General features: G+C 60.1%; 1 protein-coding gene across 1 annotated transcript; it reads right to left on the bottom strand.

Annotated features, from left to right (window-relative positions):
- Nucleotides 1–1041: 1041 nt before the first annotated feature.
- Nucleotides 1042–21656, bottom strand: ACVR2B (activin A receptor type 2B). The gene is made up of 11 exons (XM_081106249.1): nt 21523–21656; nt 7853–8060; nt 7377–7486; nt 7071–7222; nt 6849–6992; nt 6202–6345; nt 5690–5838; nt 3845–3959; nt 2924–3062; nt 2697–2827; nt 1042–1356 (listed from the first exon to the last, which is right to left on the bottom strand). The coding sequence occupies exons 1-11, from the start codon at nt 21572–21574 to the stop codon at nt 1162–1164; spliced, it is 1539 nt and encodes a 512-aa protein (XP_080962375.1). The 5' UTR covers nt 21575–21656; the 3' UTR covers nt 1042–1161.
- Nucleotides 21657–22410: the final 754 nt, after the last annotated feature.

The following is a 22410-nucleotide window of genomic DNA, read 5'->3' as shown; positions in this document are numbered from 1 at the left end:
AGGAGGGGACAGTCCCGGCCCCACTCGGGGTGGAGCCGGCGCCCCAACCTCAGGGTCTCCGGAGGGGGAGGCCTCAGCGGGCTCCGGCCCATGCCTCTGGCCCTGGCCGTGGGGGCGCCCCCTGCGGGCATTTCCCTGAACTGCTCCGGGAGGAAGCGAAGTGTTCCCGCTTCTCCTCCCTGAAGGACATGTACAGCATCACGCCTCACGGAGGGCGTCCGCACTGAGCCGTGACTCCCGCCTAACCTACCCGGAAAACACGGGGCCGAAAGGAGCGTCCTGTCTGAGGCCCAAGCCCAAGCGGGTGGAAAGAACCTGGCCAGGGCCTGTGACGGGCCAGCTGCACCCACCGGCCGACTTCCCCCAAACCCTGCCCTGGCCGGTCATGCCCGGCCCCTGCGCGGCCCTGGCCCTCACTCCTGGTTACCTGAGAAGTAGCCTCACGGCAGAGGGTGTTGCTCCGGATGTGCCGTGTCCAGTGTAGCTTGTTCCAGACCGTCCCCCACTGCGCCGCCCCCTCCAACTCGCCCGCCCACCCTCCCTCCCTCCTCCTCCTCCTCCTCCTCCCAGCTTGGCCTCGGTCAGGACGACACCCGTTAATCCGTGAAAGACACATCTGCTGTTTCTTAAACTCGCTGTCTAAAAAGGAGAAAAGACACACGAAAAGGGAGGGAGGGAGGGAGGGAGGGAGGGAGGGGGGACTCCTCTGGAGGAAGGTGTGTTCTGATGTAACAGTCTTCAAAGGTTCCTCTCCGAAGAGTCTGCAGCATTGAGTTTCCTAAGACTCCCAGGAGATGGGTGTCTTGGTGTCACAGGTGCTGAGACGACGAGCACAGAGGAGGCGGGAGAAGCGAACCCCGGCGACGGGGAGGCCGAGGCTCCGGGCTGGGCGCCGGCTCCGCACTCACGGCTCAGCACCTCGGCGCAGCCGGTGCGGCCGCTGTTGGCGATACAGTAGAGCAATGTGCTGGTAGAACTGATCCGATCCCAAAAATAACATTAATAATAATAATTATAATAATTATAATAAAAAGTCAAGGTAAAATAGCAGCTGCATTTTATGTGTTTGTTGGTGGTGTGGGACTTCCGGAACAAAACACTTCTTTTCTTTCCTTTCCTCTTCAGATCCGTCGAGTCCGGAGAGCCTCTCGCGTCCTGGGCTTAGATGCTCGACTCCTTAGGGGGCAGGTCCACGTTGGTGACAGAGGTCACCAGGGAGACCAGACAGTCCGAGGTAGTGCCATTGACCGACCTCCGGATCAGGGACACCCGCTCCTCCACGCAGCCCGCGGACAGGCGAGCCTCCGCGTCGTGGTCCCAGCACTCCTCGATGGTCACACAGAGCTGGGCCAGGCCCTGCACCACGGGGTGGGGGGGCGGGGGGAGAGGGAAACAGCCCCGTCAGCGCCCCGCAGGAGGACACGCCTGGGGGACAGCCAGCTTGGTGATGCTGCCCAGGGTCAGGCAGAGCCCACGGGCATCCCAACCCCAGAAGCTGCCCATCAGCAGGAGGCACCATCCTGAGCCCACGGCCTCCCGCACAGGAAGGTCCCCTGAACCTCAATGTAGGAAGCGGGGGAACCAGGACCCTCCTGGGGCAGACACAGTGACGTTCAGACAAAATCTTACGGGAAGCACAAGTCATGCAAGGGCCCAAAAAGCGGTGGTCACAGTGGAAACCAGAGGGCACTGTCCCACCCCACGCCCCGCAGCCCCTGGGGCCGCTCCCCCGAGTTCGAGGACGTGGTGGTATGGCACCCTATGCAGGACCCAACTGGGTGAAGCTGGGAAAGGCAGACTATGGACAGAATGCCCACATCCGGGAGCTCTCTGGCCTGCTTAGCCACACCGTGGCCTCACTGGACCTTGGACTCCTCGCCAAGGACCGGGACCGGCTGCCCCAGCACCTCTGCCTTGGGAGACTGAGAAAGTCTGAGGCAGAGGCGGGCTCCCGCCCAGCCTCCCCCTTCCCCACTTGCAGCCCTGGGTTCCAGGGAGCAGCGTGGCAGCTGAACGTGGCCTCGGCAGCTTGACCTCGGATGGTGTGGGTGGTAGAGTGCTAGCCCCAGTGATCCCAAGCCTGTCCTTTTTCTGAATTAATCCTGGAGTGAGCAGGGGGATGGGGCTCAATGGAGCTGAAGGCAAGTATCCTGCCAAGAGAGGAGATGGTTGGCACAGCTGGAGTCTTTGTGCCCAGAGTGGAGGAGCCCAGATGCCACGCAGCTCAGCCCATGCCCAGAAAATGATGACGGCAGAAAACAGAGAAGATTTAACCAGAGCAAACCCATACTCAATGCTTATACAATGCAGGTGTCCTGCCAAGAGATTTCTAATGATAACTCATTAAATCTATTACTACCCTGAGGAGACAGAGGCTCAGAGAAATAAAGCCATTGGCCCGAAGTCGCCCAGCCACTCATGGGCAAATCCAGGACTCAAACCCAGCTGGGCAGGCTCAGGGCCAGCAGGCTCCACAGCACAGCTGACCCACACGGGGCAACCTGGGTTCGGCCCCAGCAAACCAGAGCCGCCTCCCTGCAGAGCACGGAACCTAACGCTCCCTGGCGGGAGGGGAAAGGCACTGAGTGGCCTCTGGCCTGGCAGGCAGAAGAGGGGGGCTGTCCTGCTGCCTGAGGCGTCCTCTCTCTCTGCCCCATGCCCCTCTGATCTCGGGTTCCTGCCACCCAGGCCCTCACCGGATGCTTCAGCCAGTGATCCTTAATGGCGGGCCGCATCTTCTTGTGCACGACCACCTCCTGCAGCTCCTCCAGCGAGGGGTGCTGGCCGATCTCTTCCTCAAAGGGCAGCATGTACTCGTCCACCGGTCCTGGGGGTGAGAACAAGCCGGGCGGGTCACCCCAGCCCCGCTGCTCCCCACCCACCCACCCACCCACCCACAGGATGCTGGGGCCAGCGCACTCACCGTCGGCGGCCTTGCAGCGGGAGACGAGCTCCCACAGCACCAGCCCCATGGCATACATGTCGATGCGCAGGAAGGCGTCTCGCTGGAAGTTGATGGCCCCCTCGAGCACCTCGGGGGCCATGTACCGCCGCGTGCCCACCTACACAGGACGGGGAGGGCCAACAGTCACCAGCCACGCTCGATGCGCTCACAACTGGACAGGGAGCTACATCCCTTGTGCACGGGATGGGCCACGGCGGCAGAATTCAGAGCAGGCGCCGACAGTGACGGCCAGGCACGGAGCACCACATTCCCGAGAGGGTCACGAAAGTCCTGGTGTAACCTGTTCCGCAGTGACCACTTAACACGTCACACACCCGAGACGGCAGCAAGCTAACCTGGGACTGCCGCCTCGACCCCGTCAACACCGCGGGCCACACAGATGTGTGTTTCACTGAGATTAACACCAAAAACAAAAGGGGGAGGACAATACTTAAAAATATGAACGGGGGGGGGAAGCACCTGATTTCTCTAGAACCAAAGTGTGTGTGTGTGTGTGTGTATAAATAAACAAACAGGGACTGTTTTAGAATGATTTAATTTTTTACTTATTTGTTCTACGTTGTTGGGTTGGTGTTTTTAGTATATTTATTTCTGTGTTATCTTGCTTAATAATTGTAAGTAAAAAGAAAAAGGGAGAGTAAAACCAAGGCGACAAGGACAAGCGGCCAAAACCCCCACCAGGAATCCTCGGCGCGTCTCAGCTGCCGGGCCCGGCTCCCTCGGCCGCCGCCCAGGCCATGCTCTCCCTGGCGGTGCATGAGCCCTGTTCTCGCGGGTCTGGGGGCGCTCTGGGCTCACGCAGCCACCCTGGCTCCTGCGCCTTGCCAGCTGAGCACCACAAGGGCAATACCACCCCCTCTCACACCCCGAGTCCGTTACCTGCCCATGGGTGTCCCCGGGAGGTTTCCCCGGCTCAAACCGAACAGCCAGGCCGAAGTCAGCCAGCACGGCCGTGAGGTCGCTCTTCAGCAGGACATTCTTGCTTTTAAAGTCCCTGGGGAGACAAGTGGGCTGAGATGAACATGCGCACCCGGTCCAGCCTACCTGCTCCTGGGCTCCCATCCTGGCTCTCAAGGCTCCGGAGCCGGTGCCCTGCCCTACAGCCGCCAGAGACCCCGGAGCAGGCCGCCCCCCTGGCTGGGAGCAGGGTCAGCACCAGGGCGGAGTTCCACGAAGCTGCAGGCGGGCGGTTTTAGGACATCCTCCCCCCTACGCTGGCACGAGCATCCCTAACTGCACTTCCCCTGGAGCTGTCAGAGCGACACCTGCCCTCAGTGGCCGGGCCAACTCCATCCCAGTCCCGTGTCAGAGGTCAGGCCTGCATTCGCAGGGAGTTGAGGGCGGCACCCTGACCTGGATTCGTGTTTCCTGAGAAGGGTCTATAGTGTCTAGGATGTGAGTGAGCACAGACACTGAGCTTGCCTGGGCTGCCGTTCAGGCCCGAGGGGCCCACGCCCGCCACGGAGGCAGGTGCAGAGCAGGGTGCTGGTGTGTGCGCTCAGCCCACCTGGCACGAGCAGCTACTTCTGGTCCTCAGTCTCCCCAGTGCCTGTCTCAGCCTTGGTGTGAGGACTACATGCTCGGGGACGCCCCTGGCACACTTACTAGGCACTACTGTTAGGTTGAACCATATGGAAGAGTCGACATTCAACCGTTTTTGACCTACAAAAATGGCAATTTCATATAGTCAACCTTTTATGACATCACTGTTAGTACCATTAGGGGCCCTCACATTCCCCTCCCTCACAGTCACAGAACCGCACTAAACTAGATAAGCTACTTGGCTAAGCTACTCGGCTTCTCTGTACTGCTGCCCCCTCCTCTGTGAGCCGGGGCGGAGAAAAGCCACCTCCCGGCAGCACAGGGCGGGCACTCCTAAGTGTTTGGGGCACTGGCTGCCAGGCACCCCACTAAGATGAGCGAACACAGCGGCTCCCAGAGGGTCCCTGAGACTGTTTCGGGGGATCTGCAAGGACAAAACTATGCTCACAGCCATCTATTATTTGGCTTTCTTTTTTTTTTTTTTTAAATATATTTTATTGATTTTTTACAGAGAGGAAGGGAGAGAGATAGAGAGTCAGAAACATCGATGAGAGAGAAACATTGATCAGCTGCCTCCTGCACATCTCCTACTGGGGAGGTGCCCGCAACCCAGGTACATGCCCTTGACCGGAATCGAACCTGGGACCCTTCAGTCCGCAGGCCGACGCTCTATCCACTGAGCCAAACCGGTTTCGGCTTATTTGGCTTTCTTAAGCTCATTCTCTCAAGAGTAGTTTCCCAGAGACTGCGTACATGTGATGTCATCACTCTGACAGCTGGTGGGATGTGGGTGCTTTAATACAGCAAACATCAATAGACATAAGCCACATACACAGAAGTGTTTTCACAGTACAGACTGGAACCAAAAACACAACTTCCGAGCCAACGCTCCATAGTGGAGTCGGCATTTCCTCATGCGGCCACTGGAGGGCACCGGGAAACCGGCTCGGAGGCCAGGCCAGGCCGGGAACAGGGGTGGCCGGCGGCAGCGGCAGCAGTGGCAGCAGGTGGGCCCTGGTCTTTGTGCCCAGTCACTTCTGACACACCACAGAGTGGCCAGGCGGGTTTCTGAAGTTGAGGACACACACAACGCCCCCTCCCGCCCCAGGCCCTGTTCTCGCCCTCCAACCTTCTCTGCAGCCCCAGGCCGAGCCCAGGGGGGTCCACTGCTAACCCAGGTACCTGTGGGCGATAGACGGCTTGTGGCCCTCTCCACGGCACCAGGGCACGTCCTCGTGCAGGTACGACAGGCCTCTGGACATGGTCTCTGCCACGTGACACAGTTCGTTCCACGTGATGATGTTCCCCTTGAGGTAATCCGTGAGGGAGCCCTAGAGGAGACACACAGAACATGGGGACAGGTGCTGGGGACAGGGCAGGACCCGCCCAGCCTGGGAGGCTTCCTCAGGGGCCTGACGGCTGGGGTCGCCTCCTGGGAGGCTGGAGTTGATGCAGAAGATATATGAGGCCAGTAAGGGGGGGGGGGGGGGGGGCGGCGTGGTCAGAGGTTTTAGTTATCAAGCCACTACTCTTATTCATAAGAATGTACCCCAGAGTTAGGGCTTCTTATTGTAGGCACTCGTGTCCGTACCTATGGCAGGGTCCCTCCCTGTGGAAGGCCGGCAGGGGAGGGGCCGCGGTCGAGCTCACCCAGCCTGGGCGTCCACCTCCGCGGCCGCGGCTCATCGGCTCACCTTGTCGTGGAAGGCCGTGATGAGCCACAGCTCCACCTCCAGGTTGGAGCCGCGCTTCTCGGCCGCGATGAACTGCAGCAGGTTCTCGTGCTTCATGCCGGGCGTGCTGAAGATCTCCCGCTCGCTCTGCCACGACTGCTTGTCCTGAGGCAGGGACACGGCTGAGCCCCCTGCAGCCACCGCCCTCACCCCGTTCCCCACGCCCCCAGCCTCAGCACCTGGAAGGGAGGCAGGCAGAGACCCGCACCGAGCCGGGCCCGGGAGCAGAGGCCAGGCGTGACCCCCGAGGGCACTAGGCTCAGCGCCGGATTCACAAGCAGGCGCACCGAGGTCCAGAGAGGGGAGCGGGTGGCCCCGTACCACCCCACACACCAGAGACACGGCTGGGCCCGGCTCGGCTAAGGGTCTCAGGACACCGCTTGGGGAGACGGGTGTCCAGGAGCTCCAAGCAGAACCTGATGTCCAAAACAAAGCCCTGCAAACCAGAGTGGCTCTGCAGAGCCCTGCCTAGCCGCACAGTGAATGTCACCGCGCCCAAGGGGGCCCAGGTCTCTCTCGCCCCACCGACAAGGGGCCTGCGCTGCCCGCGGACAGGAGAGCTCAGGCCACAGCACAGCCGGACGGCCTGGAGCCCCTCCAATGCTCACCTGGAGTGGGAAGATCTTGACAGCCACGAAGTCGTTCATGAGCTGTGCCTTCCACACACAGCCAAAGCGCCCCCGAGCCTTGATCTCCAGCAGCTGCAGTGGCTTGAGGCCCACCAGAGGGGATGGGGGTGGAGGTCCAGGGTCCTGGGGGAGATCAGGGCTTAAAGCGTCTGTCCTGGCCTCGCCACCTCAACCCTGCCCTGCCCCGAGCCCGCGCCTCACCTCGTGGATGTCCACGTGGCCGTAGGGGGCTTTGCGGTGCCGGTACATCCAGAAGGCCAGCAGGACGATGAGGGAGAGGCCCCCGATGGGCAGCAGTGAGTAGGCCAGCACCGTGAGCAGGGTGGGGGCTGTCGGGGGTGGCTCGTACGTGACTGGGGGACACACGGAGCCCGGTGTCACACAGCCCGCCCGCCCCCGCACCTCTAGGGCCAGAGAGGCCTGCAGCCACGCCCCACCCAACTCGGGAGCCAAGCGCTCCTCCCGGGCCAAGGAGTGGCCCGAGCCTGCTTCTCCCTCGGCCCTCACCTTCCGGGCCCCCCGCCTCGGGCAGGTGGGTGAAGCGCTCGTTGCAGAAGTTGCCTTCACAGCAGCAGAAGTACACCTGGGGGTTCTCCTCGGTGGCCACACACTCCTGCCTGGGGGCACAGTTTCCCACACACCCCTCAGCGGAGGCCCAGCCAAACCCCGCCCCACCGACAGAGCCTCACGGGGAACCCCAGGGGGACAGTGTACACCCACTTCCCGGCAAGTGGGACCGAGAGTCTGGGAGGGGAAGCAGGGTGGACAGTCACTCAGAGCTCCTCAGGGCCAGGACCCCGCAGCACCCCGCGTGTCCCAGCTCTCGAGAGCCCCTGTCCTTCCCCCCCGCCCCCCCCGCCCGGCCCTAAATGCCAGGCGCAGTCTCACACACCCTGAGACCCGTGCGGTCAGCGGGCAGGGTGCCGGCAGGCGGCTCCGGCGGAGCTGCGAGGGGGTGGCCGGGGAGGGGAGCTGCAGGGTACCTGTCGTAGCAGTTGAAGTCGTCCAGCCAGCAGCCCTTCTTGACGAGCTCGATGGTGCCCGAGCTGTTGCGCCAGGAGGCGTAGCAGTGCAGCCGCTTGTCCTGCTCGCCCTCGCAGCGCTCCAGGCCGCTCTGGTTCGTGCGCTCCAGCTCCCAGTTGGCGTTGTAGTAGATGCACTCCCGCGTCTCGGCCTCGCTGCGCCCGGAACCTGCGTGGCACCCCAGGGAGACCTGCTGAGCACTCCACCCGCCTCGGCTCCCTGTCCTGGACCCAGGCCACCCTGAGGGAGGCTGGGGATGGGTGCCAAGCCCCACGCCACCCACCCATTCGACACCAATTAGTTTAATGTGCCAGCCAGCACCCGCCTCCACCATCCCATTCCCTCCTGCAACGGCCCCCTGGCCCAATCAAGAGGGAGGCGGCCACACACCTAACAACACAGCTCGGAGAAACAGACACCCAGACTGACGGCCAGATGCAACAAAGGGGGCTTTGCCGAAGCCTGAGGCTCCTGAGTGGGGGCTGCTCCCCTCCAGCAGCAATGACTAGAGGGGCCCTCAAAGCCTCGTGCACATCAGCAGCGCTGTGTGTGCAGGCAGGGTTTGGGGGTTCAGCCCAGACCTATCCAACTGGAACTGGGGCAAATCCACGTTTTCGATCACCCCTGTCTCAGCTGACCCTGTTATAGACCTCAGCCCCGGCTGCTGCTGTCTCTGCCTCAGCCCACGCTCGCCACAGTCCCCCAGGGAGACACTGCTGGTGTATCCCCCACAGCCCCCTGCCCACCCGCTCCTGCACCCCCTGCTCAAGTGCCATCCAGGCCGAAACTTTGATCCTCAATTGCTCCTTCAAACGTGGCCTGGAACTCACCAAATCCAACCTTCTCACCCATCCCCTCCAAACAACCCCAGTCCCAGCCCCCAGATCTGACCCACTGCCCCACCCCCACAGCCCTGTGACAGGAAGGAGGAGGAGAAGCCAAAGGAGGCTGGCTCCCAGGTCTAAGCCCCAACCCGCCCCCACCCCCCCCCCCCCCCATGCCTAGGCTGAAATACTCCCAGGCCTCTGGTTGGGAGCACCCTGCCATCGTCTCTTTAAGAGGTACCCTTAAACCTCAGCCCTTACAACCTCACTGCCTAACACCGGCACCAAGCTCCCTCCTAGCCTCTCCACCTCCCTACTGCCAGCTGGTGACCTGCCACCACCCCTGCTGGACTCCCCTACAGCCCCAGGAAGGCGGGAGGAGCGGTCCACGGCACCCCCTGCCTCACCATTACTCAGACTGAAAGGCTGGCTGGAACAGCAACAGAAGACCTCACCCTAACTCGGGGGGGGGGGGGGGCGTGCAAATGCCCTGAATCCATGGGGCCTAGACTCAGACACAAGTAAGAAGAGTGGGTTCCTGACCCCCAGGCAGCTGGGACCCAGCCTGGTCCACAGGGCCCACAAAGGGGCTCTGCAGGGTGCACACTGGTGCCCCGCCAGCCAGGCCCTGTGTCCAGCTGAAGGGACCTGAGGTCTGAGGGAAGGACTTGAGGGAGCAGGGTGGGCGGAGGACCACAGGCTGAGGGAGCACACCAGGACCGGGACCCAGGTTGGCTCCCACAATGCACACAGACCCTTACCCACCAGTTACAGCCATCTGGGGGCCGGGCTATGCGAAGCCCCCGCCCCCCCAGTCCAGAGGGCACGGGGCCTCCTCCCCCAGCCTGGGGGCCCACTGCACTCCCAGCAGCAATTCCGTAGGGGTCCCCAGGGACTGAGACTCTTGAGCAGACAGGGAAGCTGGGCACTGCCCACCTGCCCCTCACTGCAGTCACCACACGATCAGGCCTTGACCATGCTGGGCTCCTGGGCTGAGTCAGTGCAAGCGACCACCTCTGGCTGCAAGATGCTCCCCACTCTCCCCTTTACATTTCAGCTCGTCCCTCTCCCTGGAGACCAGGTCAACGCTGCTGCCACAGGCCTTCATGCTTCCTCCAAAATCCAGCTCATCACCCTGGACTGCTGTTGTTAAGGGACTATTTCAGCCATTCAAAGAGAGCAAAAATGATGTCCCCAAAGCTAATCCCCAGGAGGAAGTCACATCATGAAGGCTCGTAGAAGAAGTAGAATATGAGAATGTGCTCGACAACTGCTTTTTAAATGTCAGGCTTCCCCGGTGAGACTGCAAAGTTGATGTAGGCAGAAGCCTTGGCTGTCTTGAGTGCTAGGACCAGTTCTGGACACGAGGGATGGACGGATAGAAGGACCAAGGAACGGACAGAAAGACATAGTTCCTGGCTAGGGCAGGGTTTCCAAGGGAGGGGACAACAGAAGGGGTGGCCTGCTGCCCAAACTCTCGAGTCCTCTGAGGAGTTTCCATCTCCACCCTGACAACAAGCAACAAGCCCCCTGTGCAAGGCTGGGAGCCAGAATAAGGGAGGCCCACAGATACTGAGAGTGGTCCAGCCCCTCTCCCAGGCCCCGGATCGGGCGGGGACCCCCACTGGCCACTACCGTGGGCAGGACCCAAGCGCACAGGGCTGGGAACTCCAAATCTCAAGCCCCAGGGGAGGACACACAGATGTGGGATGCCACCAAACCCCCCTCTGACCAGACCCTCCTACACGTGGCCAAAAAATGCAACCATGAGCTGTCAGTCTTCGGTCAAATCCTGGCTCTGATGCTTCTGAGCAGTATGACCCTGGGCAAGTTACCAAGCCACCCAGCTCCTGCCCGTGAAAAGGCAGTGCTAACGGCACATACTTCTAGCTCGGCTCCAAGAGATGAGTTCGTGCACCTGCAGAGTGGTCAGGACAGTGCCCCGCACGGGCGTGTTAGCTGGCACATTAGAGCCATACCCGCCCCTGCTGCCCAGGACAACCCCTCACAACATGAGCCCCCCAGGGCCCCCAGCCCACCAAGCGGGAAGTGTGCACACCCACGCCTGCAAGAGCTTGGCATTCAGAGCCCAAGGGGGACCTGATGGCAGACCCAGGCCCCTCCCACACCACGCCCAGGCTCTGCTGCCAGCTGGAGACCCAGGGGCCTCCCCCTGCCTCCCTCCTCCCTGGCAAGCTCTGCTTCTGCACACACTCAGCTATTTATAGCCTCTGGCAACACTCCAACCACAAGGCCGCCTCTGCTTTTAATAGGCACAGCCCCCACTCGCGGAGCCAGGGCACCCATGCACAGGAGGCTCCCGACCTCCAGCTCACCCACCCATCCTGCAGGAGAGGAAGCTGTGCTCCCGGGACTGGGGCGCCTGTGGTGCCCCCTGATATTTGCTGGCCCCGACGGGAGGCACATGCTCCCCACGCACCCGGGCGAGGAAGGGGCTCACTGTATCCCTGAGCTACAGCCAACCCAACCATGGCCTCCAAAGGAACCAGGTATACAAGTGGCACTGTCCCCAACAGGTAGTCCCTATGTTTCCAGGGGCCTACACGCTGGTGAAAGAAGCCCCCACGCTCACCAAGCCCTAGTCCAGGCAGGCGGGGACACACCACTCCCGGACACACAGCACCTCCAAAAAACACAAGCAAACAAACCACCAGCACACACGCAGATCCCACTCTGAACAGCCTGCAGGGGAGCAAGACCTCAATGGACCAGCTCTAACAGGCGAGGAAAAGCGCTGGGAGGTCTGTGTCCCCAGTCCAGGAGGCCTTGGCTGCACCCACTATGCGCAGGGGAGAAACGGGAGAAATCCTACCAGGATCCCGCTGTGAAGGACTCAAAGGGCACTGGGGACAGGGAAGAATGAAGGGCAGATGGAGAAGGGAGGAGCGATCAAGACAGAGCCTTGGTGGGAAGGTTTGAAGCTGAAGTGGTCATGTGCCCCCTGGGGTTCTATGAGCTCCAGGCTTGGGGTGTGTCCAGCCAGCTGACGCCTCCCCGAGGAACTGTGGACCCCAGCCGCCCATGGGCCGCTGCACTCTACCCTTGGCTCCTAGAGGCCCCCCAGAGAGCAGGGTTCCAGCCCCACCCACGCAGGTGAGAAAGGATGGACCCAGCACCACATCCATCAGCCAAGGTGCACCCTCCCAGAAGCCACCATGCCTGAGAGGTGGCCAAAAAGGACTCAGGCAGCCCATGGTCTCCTCACTGGCCAGCTCCAGGTCTGCCCAGACAGGACAGGCAGCTGACCCCCGACAGACAGCGGCCAGGCTGCCTTCCCGGGGGGCTCCTGCCTTAGGCTCCCTGCCCTGCCCCGTCGGAGGGCAGCCCTGCAGTTTGCTGGTGCCTGGAGGAGCCACCCAGTGCCTGTGTTCATGACTCCACTACTTCAATCCACACGGTGGCATCGCCACCATCTTCCCCACGACCCGAGTAAAGATGTGCATGTTAACTCCATTGGGAGCTCATCCAGGTCTGCTTCAACCTCAAAGTGCCTGCTGACTATTTATTTAAAACTAGAGGCCCGGGGCACATTTGTGCACTGGGGGTTGGGGAGTCCCTCAGCCTGGCCTGCACCCTCTCACAGTCTGGGACCCCTCGGGGGATGCTTACCTGCCGGCTTAGGCCCGATCCCTAGGACCCTAAGCCGGCAGTCAGACATGCCCCTTGCAGTCTGGGACCCCTCGCTCCTTACCACCCGCCTGCAGCCGAGGCAGGAGTGGCTCCCACCACTCGGCTGCAAACACCAGCTGTGAGCTCAGCTTCTGGCTGAGCGGTGCTCCCCCTGTGGGAACACACTGACCACCAGGGGGCAGCTCCTGCGTTGAGCATCTGCCCCCTGGTGGTCAGTGCATGTCATAGCAACCAGTCATTCCGCCATTTGGTCAATTTGCATATTAGGGTTTTATTATATAGCAGGGGTCCTCAAACTTTTTAAACAGGGGACCAGTTCACTGTCCCTCAGACCGTTGGAGGGCTGGACTATAATTTAAAAAGAAACTATGAACAAATTCCTATGCACACTGCACATATCTTATTTTGAAGTGAAAAAACAAAATGGGAACAAATACAATATTTGTATTTGCATGTGGCCCGCGGGCCGTAGTTTGAGGACCCCTGTTATATAGGATGACCAGCTAGTCATTATATGTGCAAAATTGCTTGTGGAAATAATCTGAAGCCTAGAATGATGTTATATTCCTTGAATGATGCTATATGTGCTTCTGGAAAGCAGCTAAGGGCACCTAAATTCTAAAACATCTTAATCTAACTTCAGAGTTTGTCTTCTTTTGGCTCCCTCTCACCCCTATGTCTTTGCAATGTGAACCCAGAAGAAGGCACAGTGAGCACTATACCCACTCTCTGTTTATAGCTCTAATTCCTGTCTTCTTAGCCCCACAAGGCTATCACATGCAATTCTCAGCCTCTCAGTTGCCCACAGGAAGGACTGAATACAGACTCAAATGTCAAAGACACCATCCCAGGCCTCTCTTCCCACAGACCCTGGTCTGCGAGATCTTGGCCAGCTTCTCAGCTCTGCAATGCTTTCAACCAGAGACGTCTCCTGAATCGGACCAGCTTTTCCAGATGCCTTCAGAAAGCTGTTTCTGACTGTCAGAGAGGAAGTCTCCATGTTTGCCTTTACCCAGCTTTTAGACATATCTTCAGGATCACATTATACCCAGAGAGATAGATCTACACACACGGACAGAGATCACCAGTACAGATAAGACTGCCCATGGAAAGTGTCAAGAACACAGACCCCAGGGCAGAGTCATGAAAAATGCAATTTCCATTCCAAACTGCAACTCAAGAAGAAAACAGAATTCACTTTCAACCAACTTTACTATTTCAGACTGTTATGTACACCCCTACCCCCTCAAAACTCATAGGTTAAATCCCAAACCTCCAATGTAACATATTGGGAGATAGGCCTTTAAGGAATCAATTAAGTCAAATGAGGTCACAAGGGTGGGGCTGTAATACAACAGAACTGGTGCCCTTATAAGCGGAAGGGGCACCAGGAGTGTATGTAGACAGAGAAAAGGCCGTGTGAGAAGACAGACAACAAGACGGCCGCTACCTGCACGCCAAGGAGAAAGGCCTCATCGTAAACCAACCCTGCCAGCGCCTTGGTTTTGGGCGTCCAGCCTCCAGGACTGTGAGAAAATAAATGTTCTGTTTCGGCCGTCCTAGCAGACTGACACACAGACAGTGCGCACCACCTGGACAGCGTGGGAAAGCTTTCTGCCTAGAAACAGTACCTCACATCCGGTGTCACCTACACCCACAAGCAGGGCCTGACCAGTGGGCTCACACCGGAATCGCAGTACAACTCGTGAAACGGCAGACACCATGCTGAAGGAGGAGGCTGGGAAAGCAAGCGCTTTGAAGAGCAAGTCATCTCAAATCGTCTTCCCTACTTCTTCCGTCAAGCCGAGGCAGAAGGCTGTGCAAGGGAACAAGGCAGACACTCTCCACCAGGAAATGAAGGCTCACCAGGGCCCCTTCTTTCATGAGCAACTTCTCAGGAGACTAAACTAATTCTCCTGCAGGTTTCTCCCACACCCCCTTCCACGGTGATCACCACACGTGAACGCCGGATCTTCACCGGGGTCACCACTAATGCCCTATGACCCACAACTCCTCAGCAACCTTTAGCAAGCGGCTCCGTCTCTCTGGCGGGTGGAAGCAGCACGGAGCCCAGCGAGTGAGCACACACAGACACACACAAGCAGACCCAGATCCTGCTAGTCCACTGCCCCCCACCTTCCATCCCCTCGTTCCCCAGGCTCCGTCAGCACGGCCACCAGCAGACTCAGACACAGGGATCAGCCCCCCTGGCTCTCCGCAGACACTAGCCAGTGGAAGGGAACACCCCCTGTCCAGGCACCCTTCACGGAGTGGGCTATTTCCTACCTCTGTGATCTAGTTTCTGCAGGGGAGGGTGCCCACAGGTTACTGACTGCAGAGGGCCACCTGCCACCTCACCCCACTGCCGCCACCTGGGTAGCCTCGGGAAAAAACAGCACAGAGCCATTTCTCAGCACTTATTAAGATTTTAAATATGCATGTCCTACCACCCAGAAATTCTTCCTCTTGTCCTCTACCCTCGAGAAACAACCTGCATAAATTGTACACAATCAGAAAGTCCATCAGTGAGCGACAAGATAAAATGGAGTCTATACGGACAAACTTTGAAATTTCATACAAAGTCTTAGAAAGAGCGAGGTAGATCCCTATGTGTTAGAACGATTGCCAACGTATCTCTGAGTTTAAAAAGCCATGATGTGCAACAACACAGATGCAAGTCACAAACATGATAAGCAAAAGATGAACCCAAAACAGTTCATTCTGCACGATTCCACCCATACAAAGAACAAAACAGGTAAAACTAACTTATGCTGTTAGAATAGTAGTTACCCGTAGGGGTGAGGGATGGAGAGTGGAATGCAGGCAGCGCGCTTGGTGGGGGGGGGGGGGGGGGGGGAGGCTGGTAAATTTCTGATTCTTGACCTGGATACTCACTACATGGATGTGTTCCCTTTGCGAAAAATGCACGAAGCTGTCACCTATGACAATTACACTTATATGTGTATTTTACAGTTCAAGTAGATGTTTTAAAAGGCAATAGCATGTTAGGTTAAAGAACAACCCTCTCTATTTCTCTAAGCACATGTGCAGCTCTAGGTGCACAAGTAAGATGTCTAGAAGAATGTACAACAACCTGAGATGGCTCACTTCTGGAGGGAGACTTAGCTGGGAGAACCTAGTTTTATCTGTAACAACTAAATTCTTGCCATTAAATGTAAGTATATTATTTGGAAAACAAAAAGTAACAAAACTTACAATGGGAAGAGAAGTTATGGCCCAAGTGACCTCTACACCTCCAAGTGACGCCCCAGGGTAGCTACCCAGGAGAGGTGTGGGCGAGAGGTCGGGGTGCACTTTTCACTGTAGGGAAGACAGGACTGCATTGCTCTGGCTTCCTTCCCCCCCCCCCACAAGTGACGCTCCAGGACCCACTCTCAGGTGGAGGGTTCAGAGGAGGACCCACACCAGGTGGGAAATCAAAACAATTCATCTAACTTCCCTGCTGCTCTATTCCCTAAGCCGGGAGCAGATGAAGCCTGATGCCTACATCTTCGGGGCACAGAGAAGCTGGGCCTCCTTATGAGGCCTGGGCCACAGGGCTCCCCTCTAACTCACACCCCGAAGAAGCCAGCAGTTCCCAGTCTGCCTGGTTTGTGATGAGAACGTCAAAACTTGGTGAGAAGAAAATTCCCAAAAAGCACATCAAGTAAGGGTTTCTCCGCCCCGGGCTACCAGTCCGGGGCTCTGAGAACTCCGGCATGCTCTGAATCAGTGGGCGGGGGCAGAGGAAGAGGGCTGTCAATGACACCCTCATACCTGAAAACAACGCGCACCACCATACAAGCCAGAAGGAAAAATCACCCCAGCATCAATGCTCAGAGTCAGCTTCACAGTCAGCCTCCTGCTTTCATTGGTTCAGGTCTAGGAGGCAAACAGGGCCCCTCCCGCTCCTGAGACGGACAGACAACAGCTGGTCTGATCACATCTCCTGCAATGCTCGGCCACAAAACCCGGGAAGCAGCCTCCTGCATCCCCCAGCCAAGGGCTTGGGTTTCCAACCAGCCTTCCTTTCCTTCCCCAGAACTAATTTTAGCCTCCTTGGTTGTCAGAGTAGAACCGAAATAGTGGGGCAGAGGAACGTATGCAAACAAGAGCAGGAGCTCACCTCACAAAACATCTCATCTCCGGCGCAGAAACTGGCCGGAGAGAAGACCCACTGCGCGGCAAGCCAGGCCCCCAGAGCAGGGCCCTTGGGAGGAGGGACACACACCTGCCAGCGGAGCAGGCTTCTCCCAGCACCAGCTCCCAGCGGTCACGTGCGCATGAATGGAAACACCGGGTTGGGTCAGGCTGCCAGCCCCTGAGAGAGTCTGGAAAAGGCACTTATAGGTGCAGAGCAAGGCTGCAAAAACCAGGGCAAAGCAAGTGGCTCAAGGTGAGAAGCATGATATTGATCTTGGTTCAGGGAGAGGCATGGATGACCCCCAACAGTACCAGCCTGAATCATCAGTTGATTTCAAGCACCCACCATTGTCTCAAACGAAGACATCACTGAGAAAATTAAAAAGCAAAGACTCAGAAGGCAGGAGCATCTTCTCTCTCCCACCCCCACCCCCACCCCACACCCCGGAAGTGGCACCACCAGGACCTCAAGGAGCAAGCACCACGCAGGCTGGGATGCCCCGTGAGTCTGGAAGACAAAGACAAACCAAAAAGGAGGCCCTGCACAGGGGGGGGGCGGGGCAGAGGGGTGTCTATTCTGGAACAAAGAATTGGTGATGAGCGTGAGAGGGAAGAAATAGAAGATAAAAAATTCTGAGAAGGCAACCAGGTTCCTTTGGAAACACAGCAAAAGAGATGGAACTAGGAAGTCCACCCCTTCCCACCCCAGGGATGCGGAGCACCTGGCAACTGACGCTGCTTCCTCCACCCGCGAAGCCCAGTCCCAACCTCCGAGCAGCTCCCAGTGCAGCGAGCTGTATCTCCCTGAGATCACAGCAGAGCCCCCAGCAGACCCAGGAGCAGGGTGGGAGGAGTGGGAAGCACACAAGGGCTGCCAAGCCCAACCAGCAGGCGCCCCCAACCCCTGGGGTCAGGGCCTCCAGTGCTGGCACCTGTCAGGGCAGCTCTATCCACACCTCCCGGGTCCACAGGAGGAAGCCTGGCCCTGCCCTCCAACTCCCTGAGGCCAGGGTAGAGACCTGTACCCATACCTTTAGGGAGAGGCTGACCCCCGGCCCTGGCGTCCGCAGGCTCGGAGCTCCAGGCCCACAGCCGCTGCGGCTCATCGGGGCGCCACGCAGCTGGCCCGCTCGGGGGAAAGGGCATGCCAGCGGCAGGCTACAGCCCCCGGCGCTCCTCTGGGCCCACGCACACAGCCTCCGCTCCGGCGGCTCCCGGGCCCCAGTGACAGGCCCTTCCTGACATTCTGTGCGTGTGGGAGGGAGAGGCACGAGTGCAAACCTCAAGGCGACCGTCAGAGGCGGGTGGGCGGGTGCGGGCGGGCAGGCTGCCCGGCCACCCACAACCACCGCCTCCCTGAAACCTGAACCACTTGTGGGAAAACTCAAGGACGCCAGGATTCTCTTCGGTGGCCAGCGGTACTCCAGAACCACATCTCCAACCAAACTCTCCCCCGCTGAGCAGGGTTAGCGAGGAGGCACGGATCTCCTAGCCTGAATCGGATGGGGTAGAGCTGGGGGAGGCATCAGCCATGAACCCCATCTCCCAAAACTGTCTCTTTAAAAGCATGAGGACATTCTAGATCAGCGGTTCTCAGCCTGAGGTGGTTTTGCAACCCCTCTGCCCAGGCTTTTGGCCATGCCTGGAGACGGTTTCAGTTGCCTCGATTAGAAGTGCTACTAGCCGTTACTGGTAGAGGCCAGGGTGCTGCTAAACATCCTACAATGCACAAGAGAGCACCCCCTCCCCATACACACCAAAGAGTCATCAGCTTCAAATGTCAACAGTGTCAAGGCTGAGAAGCCCTGTTCTAGAATGAGGCCCACCCAGCCAGGACCTGCCTGAGGGCTGTCTATCCAGTGCCATTGGCTAGGTATTCCCCAGACCGACAGGTCCCAGGCTATGGTAACAGGCCAGAAACTGCAAGTGGATCCTAACTCCCATCTGAGGTCCCGTGGTTCCCACTTGCACTACCCTGAGCTCCCAGGCAGGGAGCTAAATGTATTGGCACTCAGGGGAGGGCTTCCCGGAAGAGGAGGAAGAGGAGGAGGAGGAGGAGGAGGAGGAGGAGGAGGAGGAGGAGGAGGAAGGGGAAGGCCAGGGCTGGAATCTGAACATTGGGCAGTCTGAACAAAAAGCAGAGATCCAGTGACCAGAACAGGGTAAGTCGAAGCAGCAAGGTGGGGACGTGCCCACTATCCCCCAAGGACAGCACGTTGCCCCTCAGGACTGGTACAGTGGGTATGTGCAGGGCAGCCAGGACTTCACAGAGTTCAGCCCAGGGAGCCCAAGCTTCCCGGCATCGGTGCAAAACAGCGAGTTGCATGTATGCTTCGGTGCATGTGTGCGCACCCACATACACATTTGTATTTCCCTGGGGAAAGGGTCTACACCTCCTCCATCAGATTCCCAAAGGAGCCCGTGATACAAAGGACCACGGGGTAGCACGGGCCCTCCTCATGGGAGTCCCTGAAAAGGAATTCCTTAGGTGAGATGCCAGGGGAAGTCCAGTGCTAACTGGGGATCTCCATGCCCAGAAAGACCCCGAAGGTATTACACCAGAGACCAGGGAGTTCCAGGTCTTGTCTGCACCCAGATGTAGGGCCTGGGCAGATGGGCACTCTAACTGCTGAGAAGGGTGCCCCCTCCTCCCAAAGGACACCCTTCCCTGTGGAGGGCGCTCAAGGCCTGTGGCTCTGTGGTCTGTGCTCTTGACAGCTACCAATACAATACCCTGGGCCCGAGCATCACTTCACATACACACACACACACACACACACACACACACACACACACACACCTCTCCCCAGGAAATGGACATGTTTGGGTCAGAGAGTGGCCGACCTGAGGGCAGACTAGGGCAGTTGAGGCCTACACTTCCTGACAGCACAGACAGGAGTCAGATTCCCTTCCCAGGCAGCGGCTCCTGACATTCCACTCAGAACACTCTCCACCTGGTCCCACGGGCCCTGGTCTGGCCCAGGTACAGTACGGACAGGGACAGACGCCGGGAGCTCCTGTGGCGTTCCCCTGGGCATGGGGCAGCTCTCCCCACGGTCCTCAAAGGTCAGGACAGTGGCCACCAGAGGGCGGACAAGACGGGTAGGTGTGACCCCCACCTTCCTCCCAGGGCAGGAACACAGGTGGTTGTTTTTCCATCTAACTCCAGCTGCCCCACCTTGCAGGGCGCTGCCCACGCCAGGTGGGAGACCCAGAGGGAAGAGGAGGGAAATACAGTGTTGGGTGGGGGAGGACAGGACCCACCCTGCCCTGCCTAACCTGTGAGGAGGGTGAGGACCGGTGAGACCACCCTGAGACAATTTAGGAGACAGATCCCAGGGGTGTCCAGGAAGACTCTAGAGCTAGACAGGTGAGCTGTGCATGCCTATTGAGTCGGCTGGCTGCCACCCTCCCCTCTACAGGCCAAACCCTTCCTTTTCTTGGGAAAAAAGCATCTCAGAGCAGCACTTAAAAGGGATCAGGGGCAGAGAGGGGGACAAGTTTAACAACAACACTTTGCTTCTACCACACAGGAAACTGCTCCAAAAGAGCCATGAGACTCCCTTCAAGAGCGCCCTGGCCCTCACGGGTTTGGCTCAGTGGACAGAGTGTTGGCCTGCGGACTGAAAGGTCCCAGGTTCGATTCCAGTCAAGGGCATGTACCTTGGTTACGGGCACATCCCCACTGGGAGGTGTGCAGGAGGCAGCTGATCGATGTTTCTCTCTCATCAATGTTTCTAACTCTCTATCCCTCTCCGTAAAAAAATCAATAAAATATATTTTTTTTAAAAAAAAGAGTGCCCGGGTACCAATGAGGTCTCTATCCTCTGGTCTACACCCAGGCTACGAAGCACCGAGCCCCGCAAAGAGAACTTGCTTGCTTTGAAGTAGACAGCAACGTCAAGCAACATCATCGACACAAGAGACTGACAGAGGGAGGGCGGACGGGATGGGGATCCCGTGTCCCCACCCCCGCAGCCGCGCGGGGTTCCCAGCCCCGCCCCTGCACGACCGGCCCCGCCCTCCGCGGGTTTCCCAGACTCCGCGCTGCGGCCACCTCGGCGGCGAGGGGCCCGCGCTGCATGCGTAATGGGGGCTGGGAACAAAGGCGCGCGGGGCCCGGCGCCCCGACAGCGGCCCATCAGCCGCCCGACGGCCCGAGCTTCCCCCTGGAGCTTCAGTGCACGGCTCCTCCAGCTTTCCAGGGCGACCCTGAGCCAACCCGAGCGCGGGGCCGGTCCCTGCGCGCACACCCCGCTCGGGCGGGCCCCAGCAGCGCTAAAGGAGGGGACCCGGTGCTCGGGCCGTAAGGGACAAATCGCTTCCCCAACAGAACCCGCACACTCTCAACCACGCGCGCGCAAGTCAAACTAGCCGCGCGGGCCATCCACCCCCGCCACGTGCTTCCTCGAGGCCAGAAGGAACGGAGACCTGTTGGTTTTCCTTCGCGCCCCACCTCCCCTCCCCTCCCCGGCGCCCACAACAAAGCGGTCCCGCGGGGTGGCTGCACCTCGCGCAGGTGGGAGCCGGTGCCAGAGGCCCGCCATGCGCGGAACCCGAGACTCTGGTGGGATGGGGTGCAGAGGACTCCGAGCTGCGCACAGCAACCCCTTCGCTACGCCTGGTGGCTGCGAGGGTCGCGTAGCGCTTCCCACAGCCGCTGCTGCACCCACAACCCCGCCACCCCCGGATCAGATCTGCCCGCCCCGCTTGGCGCCCTTCCCACACTCTGGTTTTCCTCTCCCGGGGTTCCCTGCGCCCGCGTCGCCCGAACCCCGACCCTGGGACTCCGGGTCCCGGCCCCCACCGTGGGGTCGCCTGCGCGAACCGCCGCACAGATAACACGGTTCCCCCAACATCAGCTAGCGGGGCGCGCGCCCCGAGTCCCCGCCCGGGGAGGTGCGAGCTGGTGCAGGTGGCGCGGAGGAGGCCGCGACCCGCCCTTTGTGGGTAAACACCGCGCGCCGGCCCGCGCGCCCTCCCCGCGCCCCCCACGCCGCGCCCGCTCTTACCCGCGCACAGCGATCCCCAGAGGAGGGCGAGGGCCGCCCAGGGCGCCGTCATGTTCCGCGGCGCCGCCCCGCGGACACCCGGAGCCCACGGGCAGGGCCGCGCGGCGCTCCCAGGGCGCACGGGGCCCGGCGGCGGCCGCGCTCTCCTTCCCGCTCCCTCCTGTGGGCTCGTTCCCCGCGCGCTTCCTACGCCTTCGTCCCGGGCAGCGTGAGGGCTCCGAGAGCCGGGCGGCGGGGCCGGGCTCAGGGCCGCTGCGGGCGGCACAGGCTGCGGCCCGGACTCCGGGGCGACGCGGGGGCCGGGGGACGGCGGCGGGGCGCGGGCCGGGGGGCGCCGGGCTCGGGCATGGCGTGGCGGGGCTGGGCCCGGGCCCCGGGCGCAGGGGCCGAGTCCGGAGGGGCCATGGACGGGGGGAGGGGCGGGGGGAGGGGAGCTGAACCGCGTCCAAAATGGCTCCTGAGCCGCGGCCGCGGAGACCAGCCAGCGGGGAAACCCGGATGTTGGATACAAAGAGGCGGCGAGCTGGGCGGGGAGGGGGAGGGGAGGCGGGTCCTCCGGCCGCGTGGTCCGCGCCCCCCTTGGGGGCGGGGCCCAGAGAAACAACAACAAAGAGGCCCCGCCCCCAGCCCGCGCGCTCCCGGGGGAGGCGCGGGAACCCCCGGACCCGAGCGCCGGGCGGGGCGCGCGTGCAGAGGTGACGCGGTTGGACCCTGGACCGCTTGGCCCCGGAGCCACGGAACCTCGTGGCCGCCGCACGTGGAATTCTTGCTCCGCGCGCTGGAGCCCAGGCTCCCGAGCGCACGCTGCCCGGGGACCCGGAATGGGGGGGGAAGCCCTGAACTCTGGCCTGGCTTCCCCTCCGGGCCTGGTTACCCCCCTGAATTAGG

Source organism: Myotis nattereri (assembly GCF_964212035.1).
Source record: "Myotis nattereri genome assembly, chromosome: 14".
NCBI classification, from domain to species: Eukaryota; Metazoa; Chordata; class Mammalia; order Chiroptera; family Vespertilionidae; genus Myotis; species Myotis nattereri.
The sequence above is the reverse complement of the archived record's forward strand: the minus strand, read 5'-3'. Positions and strand labels throughout refer to the sequence as shown.

Bases quoted from the DNA above. Each gene is read 5' to 3' on its own strand.
- ACVR2B (XM_081106249.1), bottom strand. From the start codon at position 21,574: ATGACGGCGCCCTGGGCGGCCCTCGCCCTCCTCTGGGGATCGCTGTGC. The intron at 8,061-21,522 runs GTAAGAGCGGGC...GGTGCCACGCAG, and splicing joins CTGGGGATCGCTGTGCGCGG to GTTCCGGGCGCAGCGAGGCC. The intron at 6,993-7,070 runs GTGAGGCGCGGG...GATCTCCCCCAG, and splicing joins GCCACGTGGACATCCACGAG to GACCCTGGACCTCCACCCCC.